This window comes from Halichondria panicea, chromosome 7 (genome assembly GCF_963675165.1).
Source record: "Halichondria panicea chromosome 7, odHalPani1.1, whole genome shotgun sequence".
NCBI lineage: Eukaryota > Metazoa > Porifera > Demospongiae > Suberitida > Halichondriidae > Halichondria > Halichondria panicea.
The window spans coordinates 1,327,462-1,353,924 of NC_087383.1; the positions used below are offsets into that span (position 1 = coordinate 1,327,462).

Consider the following 26,463-nt stretch of genomic DNA (forward strand, 5'->3'; position numbering starts at 1 on the left):
TGAACTAGATTCTACACACATTTTTTTGAATAAGAAACAAGGTAGTTTTCACAACGTATATGGGTTGAAAAAATAATAATATGTAGGCCTAGATCTGTTCCAATTTTCGTTGTTCTAGGTAACAGAATTTGATAGTTCATCGTGAAAGTTTTCGTAGGCTGGATTGTCTAATTCTCTTTCTGTGAATCCATGATTGTATTCATCCACACTGTTACCTGTGCAGCCATAAAACAACATCAATGACACGAATCTAAAGTCTATTTGTGTTGAGTTCGACCTTCATAAAGTTGTCATAACTTTGTCATACTTCACTGAAATTCAAAGTTTCATGAATCCAATAGTATATACCATTGGATTCCTTGTTAAAAAGCGCTTCTATCTATATACTGTAGAGCTGATAAGCTCCAACCACTAAAAGTTAGCATTTTCCATGTAGAAGTCCCAGGCATACTTGTCCACCACATAAAGCATAAATGAAGCCATAATTGACCACATACCTTCCGGGGGGGGGGGGCGAACTCAACGCAAATAGACTTTAGTTTCAAACATGGGCTGGCATGTACTCTTCGGTACTGCACAACTTCATACTGTGTACCACACATCATCAAGCTGCTTACTGAACTTTGTGATCACATAATTACCATTAGCCTCGTTCTCGGGCCGAGTTGTTTCCAAATAATGTTAGGTCGCCCAACTAGAACGCAGAGCTATTTTTGTGATTACGGCCGCTTTACAGAGAAATATCTACACGTATACGTTCAGTTTTACTAGTCATTGGAATTTGCCAAAAGAGCGAATTCCAACCACGCCCAGGTACAATCTTCCACAGGCCTAGTTGACGACCTAGCGTTATTTTAGAGACAATTCGGCCTGGGGACGAGGCCAAATGATCACGTGATACACGATTGTATTTGGTATCTACAAAGATTATTTATCCTAGTGGCACTGTGTGCCAGTTTGTACTCAATATATATACTTTAATAATCATAGCTATACAATTTCTTACTATGTATCTCTTTCTGTTTACGTCGTTTGATACAGGTGATGAGTCCCCCCATCACCATAGCAGCCTCACCAGATGATAGACTAGTAGCTTCAGGCGTGTACCATGCAGGAAGTGGTCTCATTACTTACCACATACTTATTGTCAGCTATATGCTCTAGAGAATTAGCATACCAATCTCATTAGCAAATATGGGCTCATATACTACATGCATGTACATGTACTTACATGCATGTAATTGTATACATGCGTGTATTTTAAGCTGCTCAATGTACAAATTAAGAAAAAGCTCATTCATCAATATTGCAAATAACCTGAAAACAATCTTGAGAGTCCACAGAGCTAGTGTCTTTTAATAATGTTCTATTAAGGCACTGTTCATCTTGAGCTCTTGTTACTTCCGACGTTTCCGACAAACTATAGACAAAAGTGACTCTTTGTCAGTGTACAAAAACATATCAGGAGCATTTGAGATTATCATTATGATACCGTTCCCATAGTAGCTTGTTTCGTCTGGCAATCTTCTCCACCTCAAATCTTGCGTCTAGGGAGGGGATATTTTGACTGCTCCTAGCAACCACCGGATGTTCTTGACGAGTGAGGAATCTGTCTAGCGAGGGAGTGGAGTGATCTTTAGGTTTCTTGGCAGGTCTCTCTCCCTCACAGATTGAACCAGCTGCCCTCTTGACAGGGCGAGAATGCAACAGCACTGGGTTGTCCTTCCTCTAAAAGATGGTAATAGTTTTAGTACTAGGACGTAGCACATACTTTGCGTGTTTGCCTTACAGAACAGAAGTTGGATGAAGTATAGTTGGGTCACTTCTATCTTTTGAAGTGGTATTGACAATCTTTACTGGCTATAAAAGAAATGGTAATGCATAAAATTAATGGGTGTTCAAATTATCAGCAGCTGTTAAATGTACTACGTCACAGCCGCCTAATTAGATATCTGCATTTGTACTTTTATGATGCAGGTTACCTCGATTGGAGTGTTGTTACTGTCTGTGATTGCACTCCCTCTACTCCAAGACAGAATAGAAGCTGAAAAACAAAATCAAATTATAGGGTCTCGTCTGGCTGCCCCAGGGGTCGACCCTGCAGTGACTGTGGGTGGCATAGTTGATTATGGAGCAGACGGTATACTGGGTGATTGAAATAATTATAAAATAAATACCGATGCAAAACCTTAAATACATCAATGTCATCATTAGACTGGAAACCACGCCCCTTTCTTTAGGGAAAGAGACTGGCCAGGTGCAGAGGAGGCTGGAACCACTTGACCTTAGCTAATTAAGGTCACTAATTGGATTTATCCAAACTTCTCTTGCACCATAAGGTCAAGTGGTTCCAGCCTCCTCGGCCTCTGGGCCAGGTGACTATCAACGACTCGTCTTCATTGCGTACTGAATTTTGCGGAAGTGGTTCAGGGAAAAGGGTGTGGTCACCAGTGTTGCGGTTTAGTATACTTTGGCTAGATCTACTGCTGTCAGTACTCTAGCAAGCTAGCTAGCTAGCTCAGCCACCTACCAAACTTCATTTCAATCACAGGTCAACTGCTGCAAAACTATGTCCAAGTCTGGAGCTAGCTGTCACCTGGATGTACCTAGTTCTTGTCCTGTCTGTGGCAATGATACCGCTGTAAAATAGAAACTCAAATGTTGCTGGCAATAGGGCAAAGCAAAGGGACTTTCCATAAACCAGTTGGCAGAGAGACAAATATATCTCTGCATCTCTGCTACTTCTGTCTGTTATTTTTGCAGTGGCCTTGTAGCCATCCAGGTTATAGCAACTTTAGAATTGCTTCATTGGAGAAGTACTGATAGACAACTTATATCCAAACAGCAAGTAGACATAAAATTTATACTGCAACTGTACATTAATACTCACAATTATAATAAAAATTTATGCTTAGTGTGCAATGTTGTGGTTTAGATATCTCCCACGCATTCATGCACACACTACATTCCAAGCATTCCGTTGGGACAAGTAGTTGATAGTCACCTGGCCAGTCTCTTTCCCTAAAGAAAGGGGCGTGGTTTCCAGTCAATGTCATCATGTAGCTCAGCAAATTTATATGGTATACACTGATCACACTGATGGCCTCCATCCTTGAGCCAGTAGACCTCTATCCACCAATACCTTCAGTGATTCTGACAGGCCATCTTTGAGCTCCTCTTTCTCCCACCAGACCTTTAGCTCCTCTTCCTGCTTCCAAAGGTGCTGCCATGTTAGCCTCGATTCCAGGCCGCATTATTTTAATTATCTGCCTGGAATCGAGGCTATGTTGCTGAACGGTAGCCTCGAATCCACGCCGATTCCAGTGAAAGTAGGGAAAAGGTCGTGTATAGAGGAAGAAGCTGTTGCAGCCAGAGTTTGCGTGCAGTTGTCGGGGAACAGCTAATCAGCAACACAAATCAGAGTGCATATAGCATGCATGCACCAGCCGGAGTATTTGCTTGATCTCCCCAGCCACCAATAATTAGTTTTTGCAAACAGTATTATCACTTATTACTTTTTTAGTCTAGAAGATCTGCATGTACACTTGAAAGATGCATGGGCTGTACATCAAACATGGCAAACCATGCAATTGTAATAGACTATACTTTTTAGACCCAATACCCCACCAGTCTACAATAACATAGCGGTGACACTACCACCCCTTCGTTGTACATCTACGATCTGAGTCGAGGACTTGTTACTGTGGCACAGATGGGCTAGCCGGATCAGACCAGAGTAGTATAGCCTCGATCCCAGGCCGATCCGTCTCCAACCTAGCGTTCAATTGAAGACAGATCGGCCTGGGATCGAGGCTAACCAGAGTATAACAATTCTGGCAATCTTTTATACGGTCAATTCTATAATAGCTACCTAGGCCTATAATTAGTAGCTATTAAAACCATGGCATTTGATCCTATAGCTAGTGATAACAAATATGTCAGTACATGCAAGCATGGCATGAGTATAAATTATTATCACACACTGAAATAAGTTATATTGATGCATACAGTCACAATAATAATAATTATTAAGGAAGCTACTTTATCTATTCAGAGGTTAGGAGAAGGAATGAAAATCTGTCTATAGTATTATTACAACAAAACCATAATTATTTCAACTGCACACATGATGATAAAAGAAGCAGTATATATACATAAACAGGTAGCTCTATTTTGCCTCGAAACAGGATTTTTTCTTCCTGGCTTTGCAACACTCTGTGCATGTGTGTGCATAGTGTGTGGTGTAAATCAGTATAATGTATATAAACAAGTTGAGATGTAATCATGTCAGCAACCCAAAACGCATGGATATATAGACCCACACACAAGCGCAGATTAAGACCTCACCATATGAAGTATGTCTACAGGGGCGTAAGCAAATTTAAAATGGTCAGGCCAACTTACACTTAAAGGTCAACTGTTTTTTCTAGCCTTGGAACCTTCGCATTCATTCCACACACGTACCTTATGAACAGGAGGGGGGAAGTAGATAGTGTCATGCTCCTCAACATGCATGCATACGCATCCTGCTTTGGGACTGCTGTCTGCTAGCATGTTGTACAGTCATGCATGTTGTACCATGAAAGACAGCCGGAGACCCTGTATATGTGTGTGAGTGCGTGCGTGAAAGAGACTTTTAAGCATGCAGCTTTGAAGTAATCGTGCAATCAGAAATGTAAACTGGATTGTTAGAAACTAAACCTCATGGAATTTACATGAATAATGGACCAAGTGGTATACCGAGGAGAAAAGATAAAGACCACATTGTCTATACCACAAGATTTTTGAGGTGAGGAACATCTAGATAAGATATACAAGTAGCTATAATGGATATAAATTATGAAACCGCGAGTGCTGTATATGAAATAATTATACCTGTATATAGGCAAGCCTGTGATTACACATGAGGCTGTGTGTGTGTGTGTTGTAACTCTGAACATATAGACAAGCACAAGTATCAACTTGTGGACATGATAACCTCCACCTCCCAAGAGCATCCACTGAGCTACTCAGGAAAAGTATACCTGTTTTCAAAGAGCTTTAAAGTATACAACACGCTTCCATACGAGCTCATGCAAGAGAATCATAACAGTGCAGCATTTTAAAAGAATAGTGTACACAAACTATTAACTCCAACTATATAAAACTCCCTATAATATTATGTATTTTTGTATGTTTTTTGCATTGTTTACTTGCGTTTACAGAACCTGCATGAAACCCACACTACTGTGGATGCAGCATTTCCAACCCATGCATTCAAATAAAAAGTTATCTATCTACGCATGCGCATATAGCCACACTCACACCCACACCAGCCACATGGACTATCTCTGTATACATGAACTGATTGACGTAATTGATCTATAGCTATACATACAAGTAGAATCAAGAGATTAATCTACCACTGGGCTTCTGATCACCACACAACAAATTGTAAGAGCCAGCATACAAGTATGCTACCCAAATTATCTATAAGACCATGTATGACCCCTGTAGTAGAAAGTGGCGTCTGTATTGTTCAGGACGCTGTTTCATTTCGTGGATATTAATTTTGGTGTCTAGTTACAGCCAGTATACTACATTATCGATGCCTGCTAGTGTTTTCATTCAGTGTCAATGAGTGCACGTAAACACAGCAATTAGTGTACCCACGAATAGATTGGGTGTGGGTGTATAAAACATGACCGTATAATTTATAGCCAAGCTGTTAGCCAAGCTGTTAACCCGCGCCGCCGCCATGGGTTATAGTAATCGGTTGGTTTGTCGGTTTGTGTGTGATATATCTGAGTCTATATATTCACCTGGATGCTATAGCGTGTTTATAGCATGGACAGTCTCCGAACAAGTTATTAGTTTTAATAGGGTAAGATTTAATATGTTCTGGGGCTACGATACGTATAAAGAAGCAACAAACTCATAATTCTAGCTTTCTACTTTAGTGACCCTTTTCCATCGTTCCTGGTACGAGATCACGTCAGTTGTAAATACGTACCTCAAATAAAGGTCACGTGTAGCTAGCCATGCAGCCAACGTGCACTTCAAGCTTCTTAGCTTTTATCAAAACAAGAGACTACTATAAGCCGCTGTCAGCAGCCTGGCTTCAGGTTAACAAACCAATTAAGGGACTACTATAACCCGCTGGCCGTGGGTTAATTACGGTACAACGGGTATATTTCGATGTATAAAACTTCACCGTCAAACATTTGCATGCTATAGTACACAAAAAATTAAATCCAAGAAATCCTTGCTGACGATCAGTTTATACCTCGAAATATACCCGCTATACGATATGTATGCGATCATAAATATTATGCATTTGGCCAATTTTAAGGAAACGTTGTGATATTTCACAATGAAGTTAAACCCATTTCCCCACTATAGCTGTTATATGACGGTTGCGCTTTAAAAAATTGCTGCATGTGCACGCTGTGTTTGAGCTATGCACACACTGTAGGTACCTGCACATGCGCCTTGAGCTGCTCTTCCACATGGTATTTTTAATATGCTGCCTCAAGGTACGCTTTGTTCATTATTGTCGAAAGAAAAGAAACCTTTTGATATAGCTACAAGATCTTAGTAGTACAATCTCAGCGACGTTCTAGGGAAGCTAGACAGTGAGAATATCGATACCTTGTTGAGTGAGAGGACAGTGACTGGGATCATTGCTATAGATAGGAGCTATACGGTCAAAAAAGAACCCTGAATAGCCTGAGGAAGAACATCCTAAGGTGGACCAAGTTGCTGGATCTGGTGAGTTTAGAGTAGCATCTGTAGTCTTGATAGCCTCAGTATAGGTTTGCTTAGGCTTGCTTAGGCTGGTTAATTCAGCAGTGGACATCATGAGCCACCATTGAACTTGTAAACCTGTGTGTAGGTGAAAAAAACATTTCCCGGGAAAAGAGCGTCTGCCGATAGGACCTCACATACAAGTTTCTGAAGATCCTGATTGAATCATGTCGCGAGAACATTGGGAACACTTATATAGTGTCTTTAGTCAATTTGTGCCTTCATACAATATTGTTTGTGTACATAATTGTGAAGATTTGTAAACAATTGCTAATTAGTGGGGGTGGTAAGTTGCTAGGTAACGATGATGGTATCATGATACTATCTACTACCAGGCCAATAAATTGCTTATACCGTATTCGAGCATCAAACATAATTATGCGAACGTTACGAGGGTTGATCCTCTACTAGTAAATCTTACCAGAACGCAATACACTATAGCGGGTAATTTTCGGGGGGCAAAACATTCGTGGTTGAACAATATTTAGTCACTTCGTATAATATTTTCGTGTTTGCTGCTTGCACTGCAGGTAAAGGTAGCTTCATTCATGGTAAACTATTCGTGCTCAGAGATTCAACAACAACTATTTTGCCCCACGAAAATTACCAGCTATACAGTAGTTGATTGCAAAAGGGTAAAATTTTCTGCTGATTTGGTTCATTTGCAAAGGTTTTTCACCAACATATTCTAGTAATACGGTATAATATACTCTATAACAATAAGCATTATTACCACAACAGGTGCCAAAGCAAGAAATGCTACCCACTAAAATTATAACAGCAGCTGGCAGAGCTGTGATTGCCAACAGTGAGTCACCATCAATTCATGTGCACCTATAGCTATCAATAGCGTCAGGAGTGCAGCTTGTTTAGATGCATGTTCACCTCGTACTCATATATATGCATGAAAGTTACGACACTTACGCGTACGTACATTTTAATACGCACAGGTTCTAGAATTATAAAGAGTATGAGGCCATCAGGTAAGTCATTATACACACCATGTTACAAGAGATTTCGATATTATACTATCGATTTCAGGCACATTTTGTGTTCATGTGCACCTATAGCTATCAATAGTGTCAGGAGTGCAGCTTGTTTAGATGCATGTTCACCTCGCACTCATATATATGCATGAAAGTTACGACACTTATGCGTATGTACACGTACATTTTAATACGCACAGGTTCTAGAATTATAAAGAGTATGAGGCCATCAGGTAAGTCATTATACACACCAAATTGTCTATATTTCTATATTATACTATCGATTTCAGGCACATTTTTTGAAAGCACCACGTGTGCTGATGCCTCGGTGTGGATGTGTCAAAACTACATAACATAAAGCTAGCTATTGCTAATACATGCACACATGATACCATGATGCATGCAAGCATAATCACGGGGAAACTCAAAGAGTGGGGAATGATCGACCTGTTAAAAAATATGTCAGAAGTTCAAAGTCTAAAATTAATGGCTGCTGCATCAGTAGAGCTCTGCAGCTACCAATATAGCTATAGCGTTCTAGTGCAAAGCTAACTACTAAGTAGAATATAGCAACACTCCATGGACAAGTTTTGCTACGTACTCTTCTGAAAAGGCTGCAATGGCATTCCAAGTACACAAAACTAGGTATAACTCGAGGACAAAGCATTACTTTGCAAATCTACGAATCAAAATCAAGTAACTAGAAGCCTATAGAAACTCTTATACCTACACTTCATTACTCGAGGCCGTACCATGGCCAGCGGGTATAGTAGTCGTCTGGTCTGTTTGTTTGTGACTGGTGAATCTACTCACCTAGCTGGGTGCCATGGCGCTGCGTTTACAGCACGAATAGCCTCCACACAACAGGTTATTAGTTTTAAAAGTGGCAGATTTCGATGTTAAAGCTTCGTTCTTGTATAAAAGCGAGCAAAAGCTAAGAAGCTTGAACTTGCACGTTGCCTAGAGTAGGAGCAGAGACAAGCTCTACATGCGACCTTTATTCAAGGTAGATCACATATTTTCAGCTGAAGTGATCCTTTACCGGTCTCTACTAAAAGTAGCATTGTATACATGCATGTATATAGGTTGCTACTTCTTTGCTCCTCTGCTTTTTATAGATCTATTTATTCAGCCGAGGGTTAGCACTTCAGTGCTCTAGTTGATCCTTGAGCAGCTGTTACAGTAGCTGTATACACAGACACACACACACAGACACACACATAAACACACTACCGTACATATTGCTTGCGCATGCGCACTAAGGCATAATGAACACTTGGAAAGGTGGAAAGGGTTAACTCACTGGTGTATGTTATTTTAACACAGGTCCAGTGATACGACCATCGGTACCAAGTAAGTCACGTGCATATAATCATACCATGCAATAGTGTACTATTTTATCTTATGTCACGACACTTATGTAATATGCACAGGGCCTACAGTGCTACCAATACCCTACCCTAGCAGAATTGGTAAGTCATGCATGCACAAAAATGATACCTAATAGTGTGTTACTTTTTTCTGTACATGTACACATTAACTTGATGTGCAGGGCCTATCATTGTAGAGGTCCCAGAAAACCTCTTAGGAGCCGGTAAGTCAGTATCACTATGGCCGTGTCTGTGTTCATCTACATGCAAATCTATACATACAGTTCTACTAGCAGTTGGCCTTGCTATTTTCACAGGAATCATTGTGTACAAATCTCGCAACAGAGATGACAATATCTAGGACAATGTAGTGTTATTATCATGTTAAACTGCTGCTTGCACTGACAAAGTAAACCAAATACATGTATGGTTTCCTACCAAGAGATTCACTTTGTGGTCAAGTAGCCAAATCTTATTGTGCACTTGAATGCTCTAGTAATTTTTTTACACAGGCACGCGTGATCAATTAATGACAATTTGGCAATAATATTATTGCTGTCTCGAGGCAAGTAGCGGTTTCGGGCGTTCGGAACGGTCAGTTAACAAGCAGGAAGTCACGTTACTTTCCAAATACATCTGATGTAAGGTAATGCTTCGTTTGATACTCTCTCTCTTGTATTATGGACTCGGGTATAGTACAAAAAGGAAGCAAGTTGCATGGCTATTTACGCAGAAGCCCGCCACTAACCCTAAAGGTGTACGTAAGGTCCAAAAGCTATGACTGCATGATGAGTAACTAGGCATGCCTAATGTTTTAATCCACCTCAGCCAAAACTTGATAGATTCTATGTACAGCCCCCCCCCCCAAACTTGGAATCCTGACAGCACCATAATTCCCTTTTCCAGCTATATAGCTACCTTGAGGCGGCATGGCAACCAATAAACTTCAAAAGTTGCTGTGCACACTGTGTTGTAAGTACTAGTACACGCGCACTGAGCTGCTCTTTTACGTGGTCATTTTAATATGCTTACTTAATCAGGATCGTCAAAAGAAAAGTGACAGTTTGATAATAGCTATAAGATATTCGTAGTACGGTTCTAGAGCTGCTATAGACAGTAAGAATATCGATGCTTATGGCCTCATTGAGCCAAGGTCCAAAGGATAGTGAATGGGATCATAGCTAGATAGAAAGCTACCTTTTCAAAAGTACAACTTTAAAAAAGAGCCAGAAAAGACAGAGGAAGAAGCTCTTGAAATGGACCATGGTCCTGGACCTGGTAAGTAACAAGTATATCATTTGTAGTCTTCAGTATAGCTTTGCATAGGCTATGTTTGTGTACATAATTGTGAATGTTTGAAAACAATTGCTATTAGTAGGTTGGTCAGTTGCCAGGTAGCGATGATTGGGCTACCCGTAGGAAACAGTTACAAGTGATTTCAATCTATGGTTCATGAGATATGGATTCTAAAGAAAATATTCCATAGGTAGGAAAGGGTTAAAGCATTCCTAAATAAGAAAAGGAGAGTAAGGATTTGAGGTATTGGTCACCAGGTAAGTGATTAGACAACATTGTATAAACAGCTGACTGCAATCATTAACCTTAATCAATACCCGCAAACCTAAATTGTCACTGCGGCACCACTACGTGACATGTGTACACTTATCAAAGATCGACCCAAGCGAGATAGCAGACCTTTGAGGTGTTTTTAAAGGTAAGCAGCTGTAAAAACTGTCTGTTAAAGGGTTAGTGATGAGATCACATAATGTGCACCTGCACAGACTATGTATGGATAGCTAATAGCAAGATAATAGCTATAATTATATTGGCCCTTTGACCCTTCTCAACACATGCAGAAGTTACTTCCAAACTGAGGCTGCATGTATAGCCACTATAACACGCAGGAAGATTGTAAGAAAAAAGGTCACTGTAGCTACAGCATGGAGCCTGCCTATTATCTATGCTTCAACGGTCAAAAGGACAAATTAGGGTCAATACAAGACCCATAACATGACATAATTATTGCCCTGTGCGTGCGCAGCAGGGGTAGAGTTATTGGTGTGTGTGTGTGGACATAAAAATGTGCTGTTTGAGTGAACTAGACACTTCTGACTGCTAATGAGAAAGTGGCTGAAAATTAATAGGCTACATATTACTTGTAGGTGATCTTTGAAGGCGACCAAAAAAACTGTTTTCTAATACAGTAGTTGCTTTAGATTCACGATCATTCCCCATGCATAATGTTAAGGTCATTACAGTAAAAAGTTACCGTAATCGCTGTGCGATGAAGCTCAACGCATAGGGTAAAGGCTCCATAAGCATCTTGTTATAAATGCCATAATGCACATCAGCAGGAAAACTATATCCAAAGAGAAGATAAAAATGTTCATCAAAATACTATGTAAGTTCTAATCAATTGTGTGTCTATATAATATTATTCTCTGCATACATGTTAACATCATTCATTATACAGGTGCTACTACAATGTTGCTACAAAAAAAGCATCTTGGTAAGTCTATCAAGCAAGGCCAGAGCAAGCTTTTGTATGATCTAGCGCTAGCTAGCTAGGTAATAACCAGAGGATGTGCCAAGCACTTGATCTCAGGGTCACTAATTGGTTTTCTCCTACCTTCTCTTTCAGACTACTTCTAGCCGAGTTTTTAGTGCCTAAGCTTAAAACGTTATTTTTCAGGAGGCAAAATTTTGCTCAGGAGCAGAGATACAATGCTTTTGTGCTAGCCTTGATACCGTGAGCGGTTTGTTCTTGAGGTCAACACAAAGTTGGCCTGTATCTCAGTTTCTGAGCAAAATTGGCAAAAATAAAATAACGTACTCGGCTAGAAGTAGTCTGAAAGAGAAAGTAGGAAAACAAGTACTTTGTACCTCCACTGGAGCTCAAGCAATTAACCTCAGCAAAAAATATGATGTGGGCGGGGCATGGGTGGATAATTATTGCTCAATCAAAGGCTAATTTCTTGGGCTGCACCGTGCCTGTCGTACTTCCTCTGGGTAATAACATAATGGTGTATAGGTAATGGTCATCATAGTTGAAACAGTATAATGGTGACCAGGTAATGGTGACCAGGTAATGGTGGTCATCATTGAAACAGCATAATGGTATCTAGGTAATGGTCGTCATAGTTGAAACAGCATAATGGTATCTAGGTAATGGTCGTCATAGTTGAAACAGCATAATGGTATCTAGGTAATGGTCGTCATAGTTGAAACAGCATAATGGTGTTCAGGTAATGGTCGTCACAATTAAAACAGCATAACGGTAATTATACAGTATATTGAAGGGGGGAAAGAGTAGGGGATAGAGGGATCGAAAATAGCATCGGCGGAACAAATGAGAGGATTGCTAATGCACACATCATATCATGATGAACATTTTTGCATCAGGCTAATCGCAGGAAAACTCAAAGAGTGGGAAAGAAGAGTGGGGGAAATGATCAATCATGATTGTTGCTAAAAAGGATACCAAAAAGTACAAAGTCTAAAATTAATGGCTACTGCAGTAGTCAGTCTAGAGCCTTGCAGCTCTTTTCTCACTCTTGCAGCTACCAATAGCTATCGGTCTAGATCAGAGCTAACTACTAAGTAGAGTAATAACACTCCATGGACAAGTTTTGCTACACACTCTTCTGAAAGGCTGCAATGGCATTCCAAGTAAGCAAAACTAGGCATAACTGACAAGCAATGAACAATAGTTTTATATCCGCAAGATAGTGTTGAGTTATAGTATTACCAACCAGCTCTCTTTAGTAGCGTGGGAGTGAGAGAAACATTTGGTTACTCTGGGCATACCGTTCTGTCGTCGGACGCAATATGTAGATTAGTTTTGCAAGTGACTTATCCACAAGAATGTAACGCCTATTTCATATAGCTTTCAAGAGGAGACTTTATCCACTGAGCTACTCAGGAAAAGTACCTGTTTTCAAGGAGCTCTAAAGTATAACTCGCTTCCACACGAGCTCAAGAGATAACAACAGTACCAGCATTCAAGAACAGTGTACACAAACTGTACATGTATAACTGCAACTAAACTAAAAGACTATTTTCTAAGGAATTTTTGTTTGTTTGCGTTTACAGGACATGCATGAAAACCCACACTGTGGATCAGAGGAGGTACGACATGCAGGATCAATTGTCTAATTATAAGACTTGATTAGCTGACTCAGCATTAATAAACCTACTAGGCCTACATGTGAACGGAATGTCTTAATCAAGCCAATCGATCCTGCATGTCGTAGTACCTCTGACTGTGGATGCAGCATCCCTGCCCAAATACAGGCAGGGCAGTTTCTATTTTACAAACTATCTATCAATTCTAAGACAACTAGAGCACTTAAGTGCTAACCCTCGGCTGTTGACATGAATAAATAGATCTATAATAACCAAGAGTGTTCAGTTAAGTTATAGTTCAGTAAAGACGGTAAAGGATCACTTCAGCTGCAAATAATTATGCAGATGTACCTCGAATAAAGGTCGCGTTGCCAACGTGCTTCTTTCTGCCATTGCTAAAACTAATAACTTGTTGTGTGAAGGCTATCCATGCTGTAAACGCAGTGCTATGGTAGCCAGGTAGGCAGACTCACAAATTATAAACAGACAAACAAACAAACAAGTCCAATCGACTACTATATCCCCACCCGCTGGCTGCGGGTAACAATTCTATTTAGTGCGCATTAAATTGTGGGCAGTTCTATTTTTAAATTGTGGGTTATTAACTGCATAGCTAACACATGGTTAACAGTACAGTCAAGGAGCATGAAGTCAAATAAGTACGTAATTAGGATGTGGTCAAAATCTGTGTATGCGCCCCTTGAACAAACAAGGGCCTTACACCAAACCAGTCTAAAGTTGCCCGCAATCAGTACATGTACCTATCAATTGTTTAATATCACATGCACATACAGGTGCCATTATAATGATGCAAACAAAGCGTCTCAAAGGACCAGGTATCTATAGCATGTCACACTTGCATGCATTTTACTTAACATGTACAGGTGCCGCGCAAACAAGATTCAAGGAATTCAGTAAGTCAGTACAATTAAGTATGTACACCTAGCTACTAATATAGCTAGCCTCAAGACCAGGTAACTCTCGAAGCTAACTAATAGTGTGTCCATGAAAATACATGTTAATGTACACACAGGTGCTTTGGTGTGGCAAACAATGCATCTCAAGGGGTTAGGTAAGTCAGCACGTGCAGTATGAATAGCATGTCTATGTTCACTTTTGTATACTAACACTGATGCATTATTATACAGGCGTTATAGTGGTGCGAAGAAAATACCTCGTCCTGTCGGCTGCATTGGGTAGGACAGTATCAATATATCACTATAATTATATAAAAAATGATGGTCGTGCCAAGCCAACTTAATTACAATTACATGCTTCACTGATGCCCACGCGCGGGTCTCAAAAACCAACACCCATCCACTCCCTACCTTTAATATTTGTTACCACAATTTATCAGTGCGGTTTAGGGAAGCCTAAAAATGTCTGATGCTCTAACTAGCAAGCAGAAAATATTACCGACGAAATGTCTCAATATTGCTAGCTACGTGTACTGATAGTGGAGTTGCATGCCCTCTCTTCTTTTAGAAAATGCTTGTCACAAATGGTGCAATCTGATTGGTTACTGAGAGGTCCTTTATTTCACTGAGAGACCTCAGTAGAGGTCCATTATATGTACTTGCCTATGGAAATTTATGTTGAAGTCATAGTAACCATGATGCAGTGCATCATTAAAAATTAAAAGTGTTTGTGTTCTGCAGTGCTGCTTTTATCTCACTCTTGCAACTACCAATAGCTAGTGCTCTAGTGCAGAGCTAATTACTAAGTAGAATAGCAACTTTCTATTAGCAGTTCTTGCTATGCATGATTCTCAAGAGACGGAAATGGCCTCAATGTGAGTTTTTTTTATGTAGACTTAGCCAGAGCGAAGCTTTAACGTTGCTTGAGACTTGTAGAAACTATTGGTTGCAAAGTCTTCTTTGTGTTAATATAGCTTAGCTTGCTAGCGCTATTCTAAATCAGTTATAGGCCTCATCCAACGGTCACTATGGGATTATGAGACCCTCAGGCCCTTAGTAGCACCCTCGCTGCGCTACAGCCTCGGGCCCTCGGGGTCTCATAATCCCATAGAGACCTTGGATTCAGTCTATAACTATTATTTATAAGCCCTTGATAATACCTTGTAGTTTTTTGTACAGAGATTAAAGGAAAAACTGTGCTAACAAATGCCATAGACTAGGATCCAGAGGACACGCCGTTAAGATCACGTGGCTGCTACGTCTTGATTGAAGGCAAGAAAGACAAAAAAGTCGTTAAAAATGCATTCCAATGACAACATTCAACTGGTGGCAAGTAAGCGCCATAAAGAGACAAGTTTAGAGCATAAAACTCCGTGAATTTGTTGTTGGCTAGTAGCTAGAGTTTTACAAGTAGAGATTAGATTTGTTGTAAGAACCACGGCTCAGATGTTGGCAGTGATCCTATCCTGAATGCAGGCACAGAATACTTATTAAAACAGAATTACACTAATATCTCAAAGTCTAAGTGGTTGAAAAGCTTTCACATCAGTATAAGCCCAGCAATCAAGCGTGATCAATATTCATGTACAAAGTTAATGAGATTCATGATCCTTTTGGCTAGTCATGTGACCGTGTCGTACTCCTCTGACCATAATCTACAACAACTTCTGTAGCTGTGGTTTGCATTTGTTTGGTGTAGGTTTGTTACAGCTGTTTGCATAGACCTTGCAAAATACTAATACAGCCTAAATTCCTTATCATTACCACAAAATTACCATACAATGTTGCTATGCAAACAACATGTAGTCTTGAGCTTCCAGAACTTGTACATACTAAATGGTACATGTACTTTTTCTACAGTGGTTTTCCTTACCTTTGCAGGCTATACTGCAAGAGCACTGCAACCACAATGTAGTAAATAATAGTATTTTGGTTGGCTTCTGTTATGTGTTAGTAACAAGCCATTGTTATGGCCTGCAAAAGCAAACTGTAACTGGTTTTTGGTTTTTTTTGGTTTTGGTTTTTTTTTGTGGCAATTTTAAAACTGCCAAATTAGTGGACCTAATTGCTGTAGTAGCCTAAGACGTCAAATTAAAAATCGCTAAATTCTGCCAAATAATTATAAATAGCCGCTAAATGTTCCAGGTGTCTCACATTTTGTCTGACTGAAGTGATGGTAGCTCTGATGGTAGCTCTGATGGTAGCTCAGCTAACTTGTTGCTTGGTTCATTGTGGCAAAATGATATGAGCTAAAACTTGTATGTATAGCTATAGGGAGCGGAGGGCCTGTATTTACTAGGCTCAAAATGGGATATTTCCGAAAGCAGCTTGTTGACCTCAAGCATTATATAGAAGGAGTGCTGTGAAAGTAGAGTAGTAACCCCTTGAGTTGTGTGAAAAGTCTGCAATAGCCAGTATTTTACCCATCATTGATTTTTGTGATGTGTGGGTGGACTAAAATAACACAGACAGGTAATCACTACATTGTGGTTGCAGTGCTCTTCCTGCAAAGGTATGGAAAACCACTGTAAATCATTACCACAAAATCACCATACAATGTTGCTATGCAAACAACATGTAGTCTTGAGCTTCCAGAACTTGTACAGGGTTTTGCAAAATCCTTGCAACAGGGCTAAACAGACACTGCAAAGACTTCCATATATGGAAGTCTTTGCAGTGTCTGTTTAGCCCTGTTGCAAGGATTTTGCAAAACCCTGTACATACATGTAGTGTTTGGTAATTCAACAGCTACTATAATCACATGATGTTGGGTGTGTCATGTAACTATAAATACATTCATAGTAGTTGTAGGGATTCCTTTTAACCAAGCATTTCCCCCAGGGCAGTATATTAATGACCGTGGCATGGTATATGGTCAGGAGTGCATGAATTGGAGCACCAACTCCCACGCACATTCCATTCTACACTTTGCTCTGATGTATTAGTTTCCTATAGCAAAATGTAAAAGGGTGGTAGAGTCAATGGGACATTCACGTATTCACATATAGTTCTGTAAATGATGAAGAACATAACATACTATCTTGTAGAGATTTACTAAACATAATTATCTATTATACTCGTGCTATTACACAGTTTATCAAAACACATGCGTATACACATGCAGTCACTAAGTGCATTGTAGTTTGTAGGACGATACATCAACGGAGATTTGAAACACTAGGCAGTCGTCTTTGAGATACTGATAGTTCTTGGTAGCATTGAATCTAAGCTCTTCATGAGAAATGAAACCCTAGCTGGTCTTCACTATAAGGGTCTGCTTCAATATTGACTTGTGATGATGGTTGTTGTCTTCCAACTGATTTAGTAGTTAAATTGTAACCGTTCCTTTGAAGGGGAACTCTAAAGCATCAAATTGCCCATCACTTGCCATGTATACAAACACTGAGATGTGAGTACCTGTGCCCTCATCAACACCGTGGACATCCACAACAACGGACATTTTATGTCCTCCATTATGAGAATAGAAATGTGGACTCTCGTAAATATTAATCTTTCTAGTATATTCTGTCAGCTTAAATGTAAATGGTGCATGCAATGTTGTTTTTTGTCTCATTATCTTTACTTGTACACTTGACGTTGTTGAGCGAACATTTATAAGCTGAGCTGGTGTGAAGGTTTTAGTTCCCATGCATATCTCCGACAGTTTGGGCAGTCTCTGTTCTTTCTTATACTGGTCGATACAGCTTCTACATAGATTTTCCCACAGCCCCCGTCCCCATGTTGTTGAGGGTTCCTGGCCACACACAGGCAAATCAGACACTTGAGGTCATCAGAGGGCTCCTCCACAAACTGGTAGTCATAGCCTCCAGAGCTGGACTTAGCACTAGATCTAGACTTTTTCAAATTTTTTGGCAGTCTATACGATATTAATTATGACATCATCACTGTTTATGCTATAATCTTTGATTTTTCCCTTAGGGGAAAGCCGTCTACTGGGACACTTGGGTTGGTGTTGTTGTGGTAACTCAGTGGGCTACTGTAATCTGTTAGGTTCACATTACAACATTGCTACAGCTGTTTGCATAGACCTACTAAATCCTTATCATTACCACAAAACCACCATACAATGTTGCTATGCTAACAACATGTAGCCTGAGCAATGATGGCTTCCAGAACTTGTATGAATGTACTGTACTTTTTGAAGTCTAACATTTTCACAAAAATGGGTAATCTGCGAGATCCTCGAAAATTACCAGCTATAAGGTGGTATCAATGGTAGATGCTCTTATCTACTCTTGGTGGTATGGAAACTCACATACAAATTATGGTGAGGATTTGAAGTGGAGAATGGGCTGGGACTAGCTTGCATATCCAGCAGATATACCTGTATAGCTACTAATATGTCCACTGCATGTATGGAAGCAGTGTGAACAGGATGCAAGTCTCAGCATAAAGCGTTAATTGGTAGATCCCCACTGTTCATACTCATGAACAGTGGGGATCTCCCATAGTCTAGTTCTAATTGTTTGCATAGCAACATTGTATGGTGGTTTGTGGTAATGCAGTGAGTGATTTAGTACTTTGCAAGGTCTGTGCAAACAGCTGTACTAAATGGTACATGTACTTTTTCTAAATTCCTTATCATTACCACAAAATCACCATGCAAACAACATGTAGTCTTGAGCTTCCAGAACTTGTACATACTAAATGGTACATGTACTTTTTGAGGGCTAGCTAAACTGCGAGATAAAATTAGACCCTTGAACAAAATTACCCGCTATAAGGTGGTATCAATGGTAGATGCTCTTAACTACTCTTACGTGGTGGTATGGAAACTCAAATGGATTTGAAGTGGAGAATGGACTGCATGGGACTAGCTTGCATATACCAGCAGATATACCTGTATAGCTACTAATCTGTCCACTGCATGTATGGAAAGCAGTGTGAAGGCTGAACAGCATGCAAGTCTCAGCATAAAGCGTTATTGGTAGGTCCTCACTGTTCTATGAGTTCCCCATACAAGTAGGTTGAGGGAATGCTCCAGACCTACACGTATTACTAGAATATTTTGCTGGTGAAAAACCTTTGCGAATGAGCCAAATCAGCAGAAAATGTAACCCTTTGCGATCTAACTATTGCGTTCTGGAAAGGATTATGTGTACAACCCTCGACCTTGCAAAGTTCGCAAATGTTTGATGCTCGCAAAACATTCTAGTAATACGGGTAATCCTAGCTCTCTAGATTTTTCCCCTGAGCTATTAGGCTTGCCTCCAGACTATTCCCATAGTCTAGTTCTAGAAGCCATCATTGCTCTTTATAACTACATGTATACTACATGCATGTACATGTACTATTTGTTTGCATAGCAACATTGTATGGTGGTTTGTGGTAATGGAGTGGTATTTTGCATTTTGCAAGGTCTGTGCAAACAGCTGTACTATAGATAGAACAGGGGAAGTACACAGTCTTGACTGATATTCATGTACAAAGTTAATGAGATTATTGGCTAGTCATGTGACCGTGTCGTACTCCTCTGACCATACAACTGTTTTGTTATAGATAGAGCAGGGTAGTTAGAGCATGGGCCATAGATGCTACAACCATGGGCCATAGATACTACAACCATGGGTCATAGACAGAGCAGCAGGGTGGTTAGAGCATGGGCCATAGATGCTACAACCATGGGCCATAGACAGAGCAGCAGGGTAGTTAGAGCATGGGCCATAGATGCTACAACCATGGGCCATAGATACTACAACCATGGGCCATAGACAGAGCAGCAGGGTGGTTAGAGCATGGGCCATAGATGCTACAACCATGGGTCATAGATAGAGCAGCAGGGTAGTTAGAGCATGGGCCATAGATGCTACAACCATGGGCCATAGACAGAGCAGCAGGGTAGTTAGAGCATGGGCCATAGATGCTACAACCATGGGCCATAGATACTACAACCATGGGCCATAGACAGAGCAGCAGGGTGGTTAGAGCATGGGCCATAGATGCTACAACCATGGGCCATAGACAGAGCAGCAGGGTAGTTAGAGCATGGGCCATAGACAGAGCAGCAGGGTGGTTAGAGCATGGGCCATAGATGCTACAACCATGGGCCATAGACAGAGCAGCAGGGTAGTTAGAGCATGGGCCATAGATGCTACAACCATGGGTCATAGATAGAGCAGCAGGGTAGTTAGAGCATGGGCCATAGATGCTACAACCATGGGCCATAGATACTACAACCATGGGCCATAGATACTACAACCATGGGCCATAGATAGCTACAACCATGGGCCATAGATACTACAACCATGGGCTACAACCATGGGCCATAGATGCTACAACCATGGGCCATAGACAGAGCAGCAGGGTGGTTAGAGCATGGGCCATAGATGCTACAACCATGGGCCATAGACAGAGCAGCAGGGTAGTTAGAGCATGGGCCATAGATGCTACAACCATGGGTCATAGATAGAGCAGCAGGGTAGTTAGAGCATGGGCCATAGATGCTACAACCATGGGCCATAGATACTACAACCATGGGCCATAGATACTACAACCATGGGCTATAACCATGGGCCATAGATGCTACAACCATGGGCCATAGACACTACAACCATGGGCCATAGACGCTACAACCATGGGCCATAGATACTACAACCATGGGCCATAGATACTACAACCATGGGCCATAGATAGCTACAACCATGGGCCATAGATACTACAACCATGGGCTACAACCATGGGCCATAGATGCTACAACCATGGGCCATAGATACTACAACCATGGGCCATAGATACTAGGCCATGGGCCATAGATGCTACAACCATGGGCCATAGATACTACAACCATGGGCTACAACCATGGGCCATAGATACGGGCCATAGATACTACAACCATGGGCCATAGATAGCTACAACCATGGGCCATAGATACTACAACCATGGGCCATAGATAGCTACAACCATGGGCCATAGATACTACAACCATGGGCCATAGATGCTACAACCATGGGCCATAGACGCTACAACCATGGGCACTACAACCATGGGCCATAGATAGCTACAACCATGGGCCATAGATGCTACAACCATGGGGCATAGATGCTACAACCATGGGCAATAGATGCTACAACCATGGGCCATAGATGCTACAACCATGGGCCATAGATACTACAACCATGGGCTACAACCATGGGCCATAGACGCTACAACCATGGGCCATAGATACTACAACCATGGGCCATAGATAGCTACAACCATGGGCCATAGATACTACAACCATGGGCCATAGATACTACAACCATGGGCCATAGATACTACAACCATGGGCCATAGATAGCTACAACCATGGGCCATAGATGCTACAACCATGGGCCATAGATGCTACAACCATGGGCCATGGGCCATAGATAGCTACAACCATGGGCCATAGATACTACAACCATGGGCCATAGATAGCTACAACCATGGGCCATAGATACTACAACCATGGCTGCTCCATGGTTGCAATGCTGAGTACAGCTAAGTGATTCTATAAGCTTCTAGCAATGCTGGCTTTGTTCTCAAGTAAAGGCTAGTTTTGCTTACCAGTACATTGAATTAGGCCATTGCAGTCTCTAGAAGGTTGCTATTCTACTTAGTAGTTAGCTCTATACTAGAGCGATAGCTATTGGTAGCTGCAAGAAGCTGCAAACTACAAACCAGTTAATGCACAGTTCTACGCTCGCGCTCTATGGATATTATTGGCCTCGCGGAAGTTCTCGAAGCATCATGTAGCACTCGCAACACCGTGCATTAACTGTTACTAGAATATTTTGCTGGTGGAATTTACCAGTACCAGTTTAGGTTTTACGATTTTATTTTGCGAATTAATCAACCCTTACAAAGTTCGCATATGTTTAACTAGTAATATATACGGTACATATACATGCATACATGCTATAGCAGCAATAACAGGTGTTGGAGTAGCGGTCATAGCAGGCGTGATCATGACAAAGAGAAGATCTAACGAAAACAGAGGTTCCTATGGAAAACTCTAACTATATATAGATCTTTGCTGACCGAATGATTCAGTAGTTTGTGATTCCACTGATTGACAATATAAATTTAATTATTAATCACAAGTTGACTCACTTATATAAATGGAATAGTGTGTCTGTTGGTCATTGGTTTGGGAATTTCATTCTTTATGACTTGACATGACATCTCAGCTAGCTTTAGAGGTCTATAAACTCAGGCTTCCTTGAGCTAGCTTGTTCCTCACATCACATGTCACACTGCACTTCGCACACCACAAGCACAAATCACACATCACATCACATGACCGCAATACATTCGTTGGTTGCTGTTTGCTGTCTATGGCATGATTCTCTTACAGTAGTCTCATGAATCAGCCGCCGTTCTTTTGGAACCACCAAAGAACGGCGGCTGATTCATGAGACTACTAGTACTCTTGCAGTAGGGTTTACCACAATCTAGGCTTTCCTTGGTGTTGAATGAATTCCTGTGGTTGCTGTTATCATCCCATGCCATCTGTGTGTGGAACCATCAGTCACATGATTTTACCCGATGGTTTGGCATGATTCTTATCTACTCTTGCAGTAGGGTTTTACCATATGTAGGCAATCTAGGCATTCTATGACTCTGGGTTTTCACCACAGATAAGCCCTTGGTGTTGAATGACATTCGTATGGTTGCTGTTATCATCTCATGCCATCTGTGTGCGGAACCATCAGTCACATGATTTTACCCGATGGGCATCCATGGCTCTGGGTTTCACGGGCTACCGAGAAGCCCTTGGTTTCACCATGTGACAGGCTCTGGGAAACTAGTCTGGAGCCACCCATAGAGTAACCAATCGAAGCGCTTCGTCCAAACTTTCACTATTTCCTTGTAGTGGGAAATCAAATGATACCCATGCCCATATAGACTAGATAACAATACATTCATGTACACAAGTCTTTATTAATATAGATAGATACACACTTTCTGCTTGTTTATATACTATAATTATACTGTCTGTGCTATACTACCTTACTAGTAAATACAATCATTGCCAGAACACAGATCACAAAAAGGGTCAAATTTTCTGCTGATTTGGCTCATTCGCAAAGGTATTTCACCCAGTGCTCAGACTTAGTCTCATGAATCAGCCGCACCTTTGGTGTCCTGCTGTCACAACTCATTTTATAGCCTCCTCTCTCAAATCCTGGCTACGCCCCTGTCACCCGCAAAATATGTTCTTTCTTTTTTACTCCGTGCCTTTGACAAACTCACAGCATACACTATTCACCCCTTTCTTGTGAAAGTGAAACAATAAAGCACATTGCAAATTATTTACCTCTTCTATAACACTCTGAGCGAAAGCAAAAACAAGGCGAGAGGCATTAGCAAGTGCACGCTTGCAACACTCCTACTCGTTTGTGTTGCTTTTTTTCAACTTTGGTTGTCACAACCTGCTTATTACATTGCTGCATGGGATCGGGAGCAGTAAGAAGGGTCTAGACTGCCAAGTGTTTATTATATCTGGTTCCTTCACATTTCCTCAGACTAGAGAGACTGCACTGTACTGGTGGCCAGTAGGCTTGTGGAATGATATTTTCGGGTACATTTGCACTCTCTGTAGACAAGTAGCACCAGTGTACTTTCTTGAAGTGCCTTCTATAAAGATGCAGAAACACAGCCTTCACAATCAATCGCTTGCTTGAATCATAGACGCTTGCTTGAATCGGCCATCGTAATAATGATAAGCAAATGCAAGAAGCATGACAAGAAGTAGCTCTAAACATAATTATACCGGTATATACGGTATGTAGTACTGTTGTAAACAGTACTATGGCCTCTCGTGGTATATACGGTATGTAGCAGTACAGGGTTTTGCAAAATCCTTGCAACAGGGCTAAACAGACATTGCAATGACTTCTATATATGGAAGTCAACTAATAATTATTTTGTGTACATGTACATGATATGCAGCATACAGGGATGTATGATTATTCCCCTCTGGCTCCAATCCACTCAGTCATACGACTGAGTATCCATATAGCCGGTAGGGTATTGAAATAACTGTTGACTTTTTTTTTAATGTTCTGGTGACTCTTCAAAATCCCCTCTAATTCAAAATCCTGTATGACAGACACCCTGGTATGTGTATAATCATTTGAATTGAAATATGTCCAGAGAGCATCAGCTTATATTCATAAGTTTGTAAGAACTGTTGCTCTTTTCAATGATACCGGAACAGTTGATAAATGACACCCTCCAAACAGTGGTATTGGCTGATAATTATTGATAAGCTGCCTTGCCCCTTATAATTATGCCTTATAATTATTGTAACCAAATCTCCTCTGGCAATTTCTTCTGTCAGCTGCTGTCTCATCAACATTTCAGGATGACCATTGAAAATTTGCATGTCTTGAAGGTATGCTCCTCTCACTTCTTTGCTTTGCCATATTCTGTCTGGTTATTATTTTGAAGAATGCAAAAACCTCCAAATGGTACTAAAAACAACTGATAATGATCAGTCAATACACAGCTATGCCAACAGTTAAGTTCTGCACACACCAACATCACAACAATAATTATTTGCCCTGCATCCACCTGGTGTACCATCCACCACCTTAATTAAATCTTGTGAATATAAATAAGCTGATGCTCTCACATGCAGGACATCTTTCATTATACATATACCTGGACATGTACACTATAATATTATTATAAGTCAGCAGTTGACTTCCATATATGGAAGTCAAGTCAACTGCTGACTTAAAATATTGTGTGTAATATGCAGGGTGTCATACTGCTCATACAGAGGAGGGAATGATTATATCCCTCCTCTAGCTCCAATCCCCCCCCCCCCCCCTAAAATGTGCATTTAGGTACTCAGTTGTATTTGAGTGTCCATAGCGGTAGGGTATCGAAATAACTGTTGACCTTTTTTTTTATGTTCTGGTGATGTTTCAAATGGTAATGTTTGAAAGTCCCCTCTCTAATTGCAATTGTATGACACTCTGGTATGTGTATAATTATTTGAATGGCTTGAATTGAAAGTTGTCCTGTGAGCCTAAAAGAGAGCATCACAAGATCAGGAGGACATCCTGACAAGATTTAAGGTGGTGCATGGACGGTGTACCAGGTGGAAATGTCGTAAAGTTGGTGACAAGACAATTTGCTTCAACTGTGTGCAGAACTGTTGCTCTTTTCCATGACACCCTGATAAGCATTTCTGTGGTGCACCACCCACCACCTTAATTAAATCTTGTGAATAAGCTGATGCTCTCTTAAGGCTCCAGGACATCTTTCAATTCAAAATACAGATACCTGCACATGTACGATAATAAAAGTAATAATAAAATTAATAGTAAAAGTCAGCAGTTGACTTCCATATATGGAAGTCATTGCTGTGTCTGCTTAGCCCTGTTACAAGAACTCTGCAAAACCCTGTACCCAAAATATTATAGTCAGCAGTTGACTTCCATATATGGAAGTCTTTGCAGTGTCTGTTTAGCCCTGTTGCAAGGATTTTGCAAAACCCTGTACTGTATCATCTAGATCTATGGGTCAACCAACTATTGCTGTTGCTGAGTCAGCTCCTGGTGCAATGTTTTGTAGCCTCGATCATATCCCAGGCCTCTTTTCCTAGGCCAGGCCTTGTGAAGGAGGCTATTGTGCATGCTGTTGAGCTGCAACATGGAGACTTTTTCAGCTAGTTGCAAGGAAGCAGCCTTATCTCCTCTCACTCTCAGTGCAGTCTGGGTAGGCATTGTGATTCTTTCATGTACCAAGAGTGCATGAATGTAGATGTCTACAGTATACATCCTTTTGTTGATTAGAACGAGTTTTTGTATTAACTTTTTCATATTCAGTATTCACTTATTAATATGACAGTTCAAAGGTAAAAGTGTGAGCAAATTGTAAAAATCAAAAAATTTCGCCTCTGGCGAGGCGGGAGGGGGATGCTCCCTCTCCCATACCCACCCCCTGGGTGGCTCCGCCACCCTCGTACGGGGCTTTGCCCCTTTCTACTAGCCCCCCCCTTTCATTTTTCCTGGATCCGCCCCTGTGTAGTACTGTTCTAAACATAGTACTATGGCCTCTCGTGGTATATACGGTATGGTATATACGGTATGTAGTACTGTTCTAAACATAGTACTATGGCCTCTCGTGGTACGTACTACCACTTGGGAATTGTCTGAAGCTATCACCGTAACGAGTAGGATCGGCCTGGGATCGAGGTACGTAACGAGCAGAAGATGGTTCTTGTTGCAAAGCAAAGAAGTGAGAGGAGCATACCTTCAAGTCATGCAGATTTTCAATTGAAAT

The 26,463-nt window shown here is 40.9% G+C and overlaps 2 protein-coding genes and 2 long non-coding RNA genes across 15 annotated transcripts; 2 read left to right on the top strand and 2 right to left on the bottom strand.

Annotated features, from left to right (window-relative positions):
* Nucleotides 1-5: 5 nt before the first annotated feature.
* LOC135339069 (uncharacterized) lies at nucleotides 6-3,247 on the bottom strand. 6 transcript variants are annotated; one of them, XR_010395821.1, is made up of 5 exons: nucleotides 3,143-3,247; nucleotides 1,983-2,107; nucleotides 1,790-1,860; nucleotides 1,007-1,728; nucleotides 6-215 (listed from the first exon to the last, which is right to left on the bottom strand). It is a non-coding gene; the product is annotated as an uncharacterized LOC135339069 (long non-coding RNA). The 6 variants fall into 6 exon arrangements; XR_010395820.1 differs by having other exon boundaries at nucleotides 3,005-3,224; XR_010395819.1 differs by lacking the exon at nucleotides 3,143-3,247 and adding an exon at nucleotides 2,531-2,995 and having other exon boundaries at nucleotides 1,983-2,145.
* A 718-nt stretch (nucleotides 3,248-3,965) lies between these two features.
* On the bottom strand, nucleotides 3,966-22,479 carry LOC135339070 (uncharacterized). Its single transcript, XR_010395822.1, has 3 exons — nucleotides 22,276-22,479; nucleotides 4,465-4,599; nucleotides 3,966-4,215 (listed from the first exon to the last, which is right to left on the bottom strand). It is a non-coding gene; the product is annotated as an uncharacterized LOC135339070 (long non-coding RNA).
* On the top strand, nucleotides 4,598-9,645 carry LOC135339061 (uncharacterized). Of its 3 annotated transcripts, XM_064535187.1 has the most exons (8): nucleotides 4,598-5,433; nucleotides 7,528-7,594; nucleotides 7,737-7,769; nucleotides 7,973-8,005; nucleotides 9,099-9,125; nucleotides 9,206-9,244; nucleotides 9,325-9,366; nucleotides 9,427-9,623. In XM_064535187.1, the coding sequence occupies exons 2-8, from the start codon at nucleotides 7,543-7,545 to the stop codon at nucleotides 9,501-9,503; spliced, it is 303 nt and encodes a 100-aa protein (XP_064391257.1). In that variant the 5' UTR covers nucleotides 4,598-5,433; nucleotides 7,528-7,542; the 3' UTR covers nucleotides 9,504-9,623. The 3 variants fall into 3 exon arrangements, with proteins under 3 accessions (XP_064391257.1, XP_064391256.1, XP_064391255.1); XM_064535186.1 differs by having other exon boundaries at nucleotides 4,598-4,789; nucleotides 9,325-9,645; XM_064535185.1 differs by having other exon boundaries at nucleotides 9,325-9,639.
* LOC135339060 (uncharacterized) lies at nucleotides 10,873-22,267 on the top strand. Of its 5 annotated transcripts, XM_064535182.1 has the most exons (7): nucleotides 10,873-11,543; nucleotides 11,616-11,651; nucleotides 14,062-14,103; nucleotides 14,152-14,181; nucleotides 14,301-14,339; nucleotides 14,416-14,463; nucleotides 22,087-22,267. In XM_064535182.1, exons 1-7 carry the CDS (start codon nucleotides 11,483-11,485, stop codon nucleotides 22,179-22,181), a joined length of 351 nt encoding a protein of 116 aa, XP_064391252.1. In that variant the 5' UTR covers nucleotides 10,873-11,482; the 3' UTR covers nucleotides 22,182-22,267. The 5 variants fall into 5 exon arrangements, with proteins under 5 accessions (XP_064391252.1, XP_064391250.1, XP_064391251.1 ...); XM_064535180.1 differs by having other exon boundaries at nucleotides 14,062-14,181; XM_064535181.1 differs by having other exon boundaries at nucleotides 14,062-14,181; nucleotides 22,090-22,267.
* Nucleotides 22,480-26,463: the final 3,984 nt, after the last annotated feature.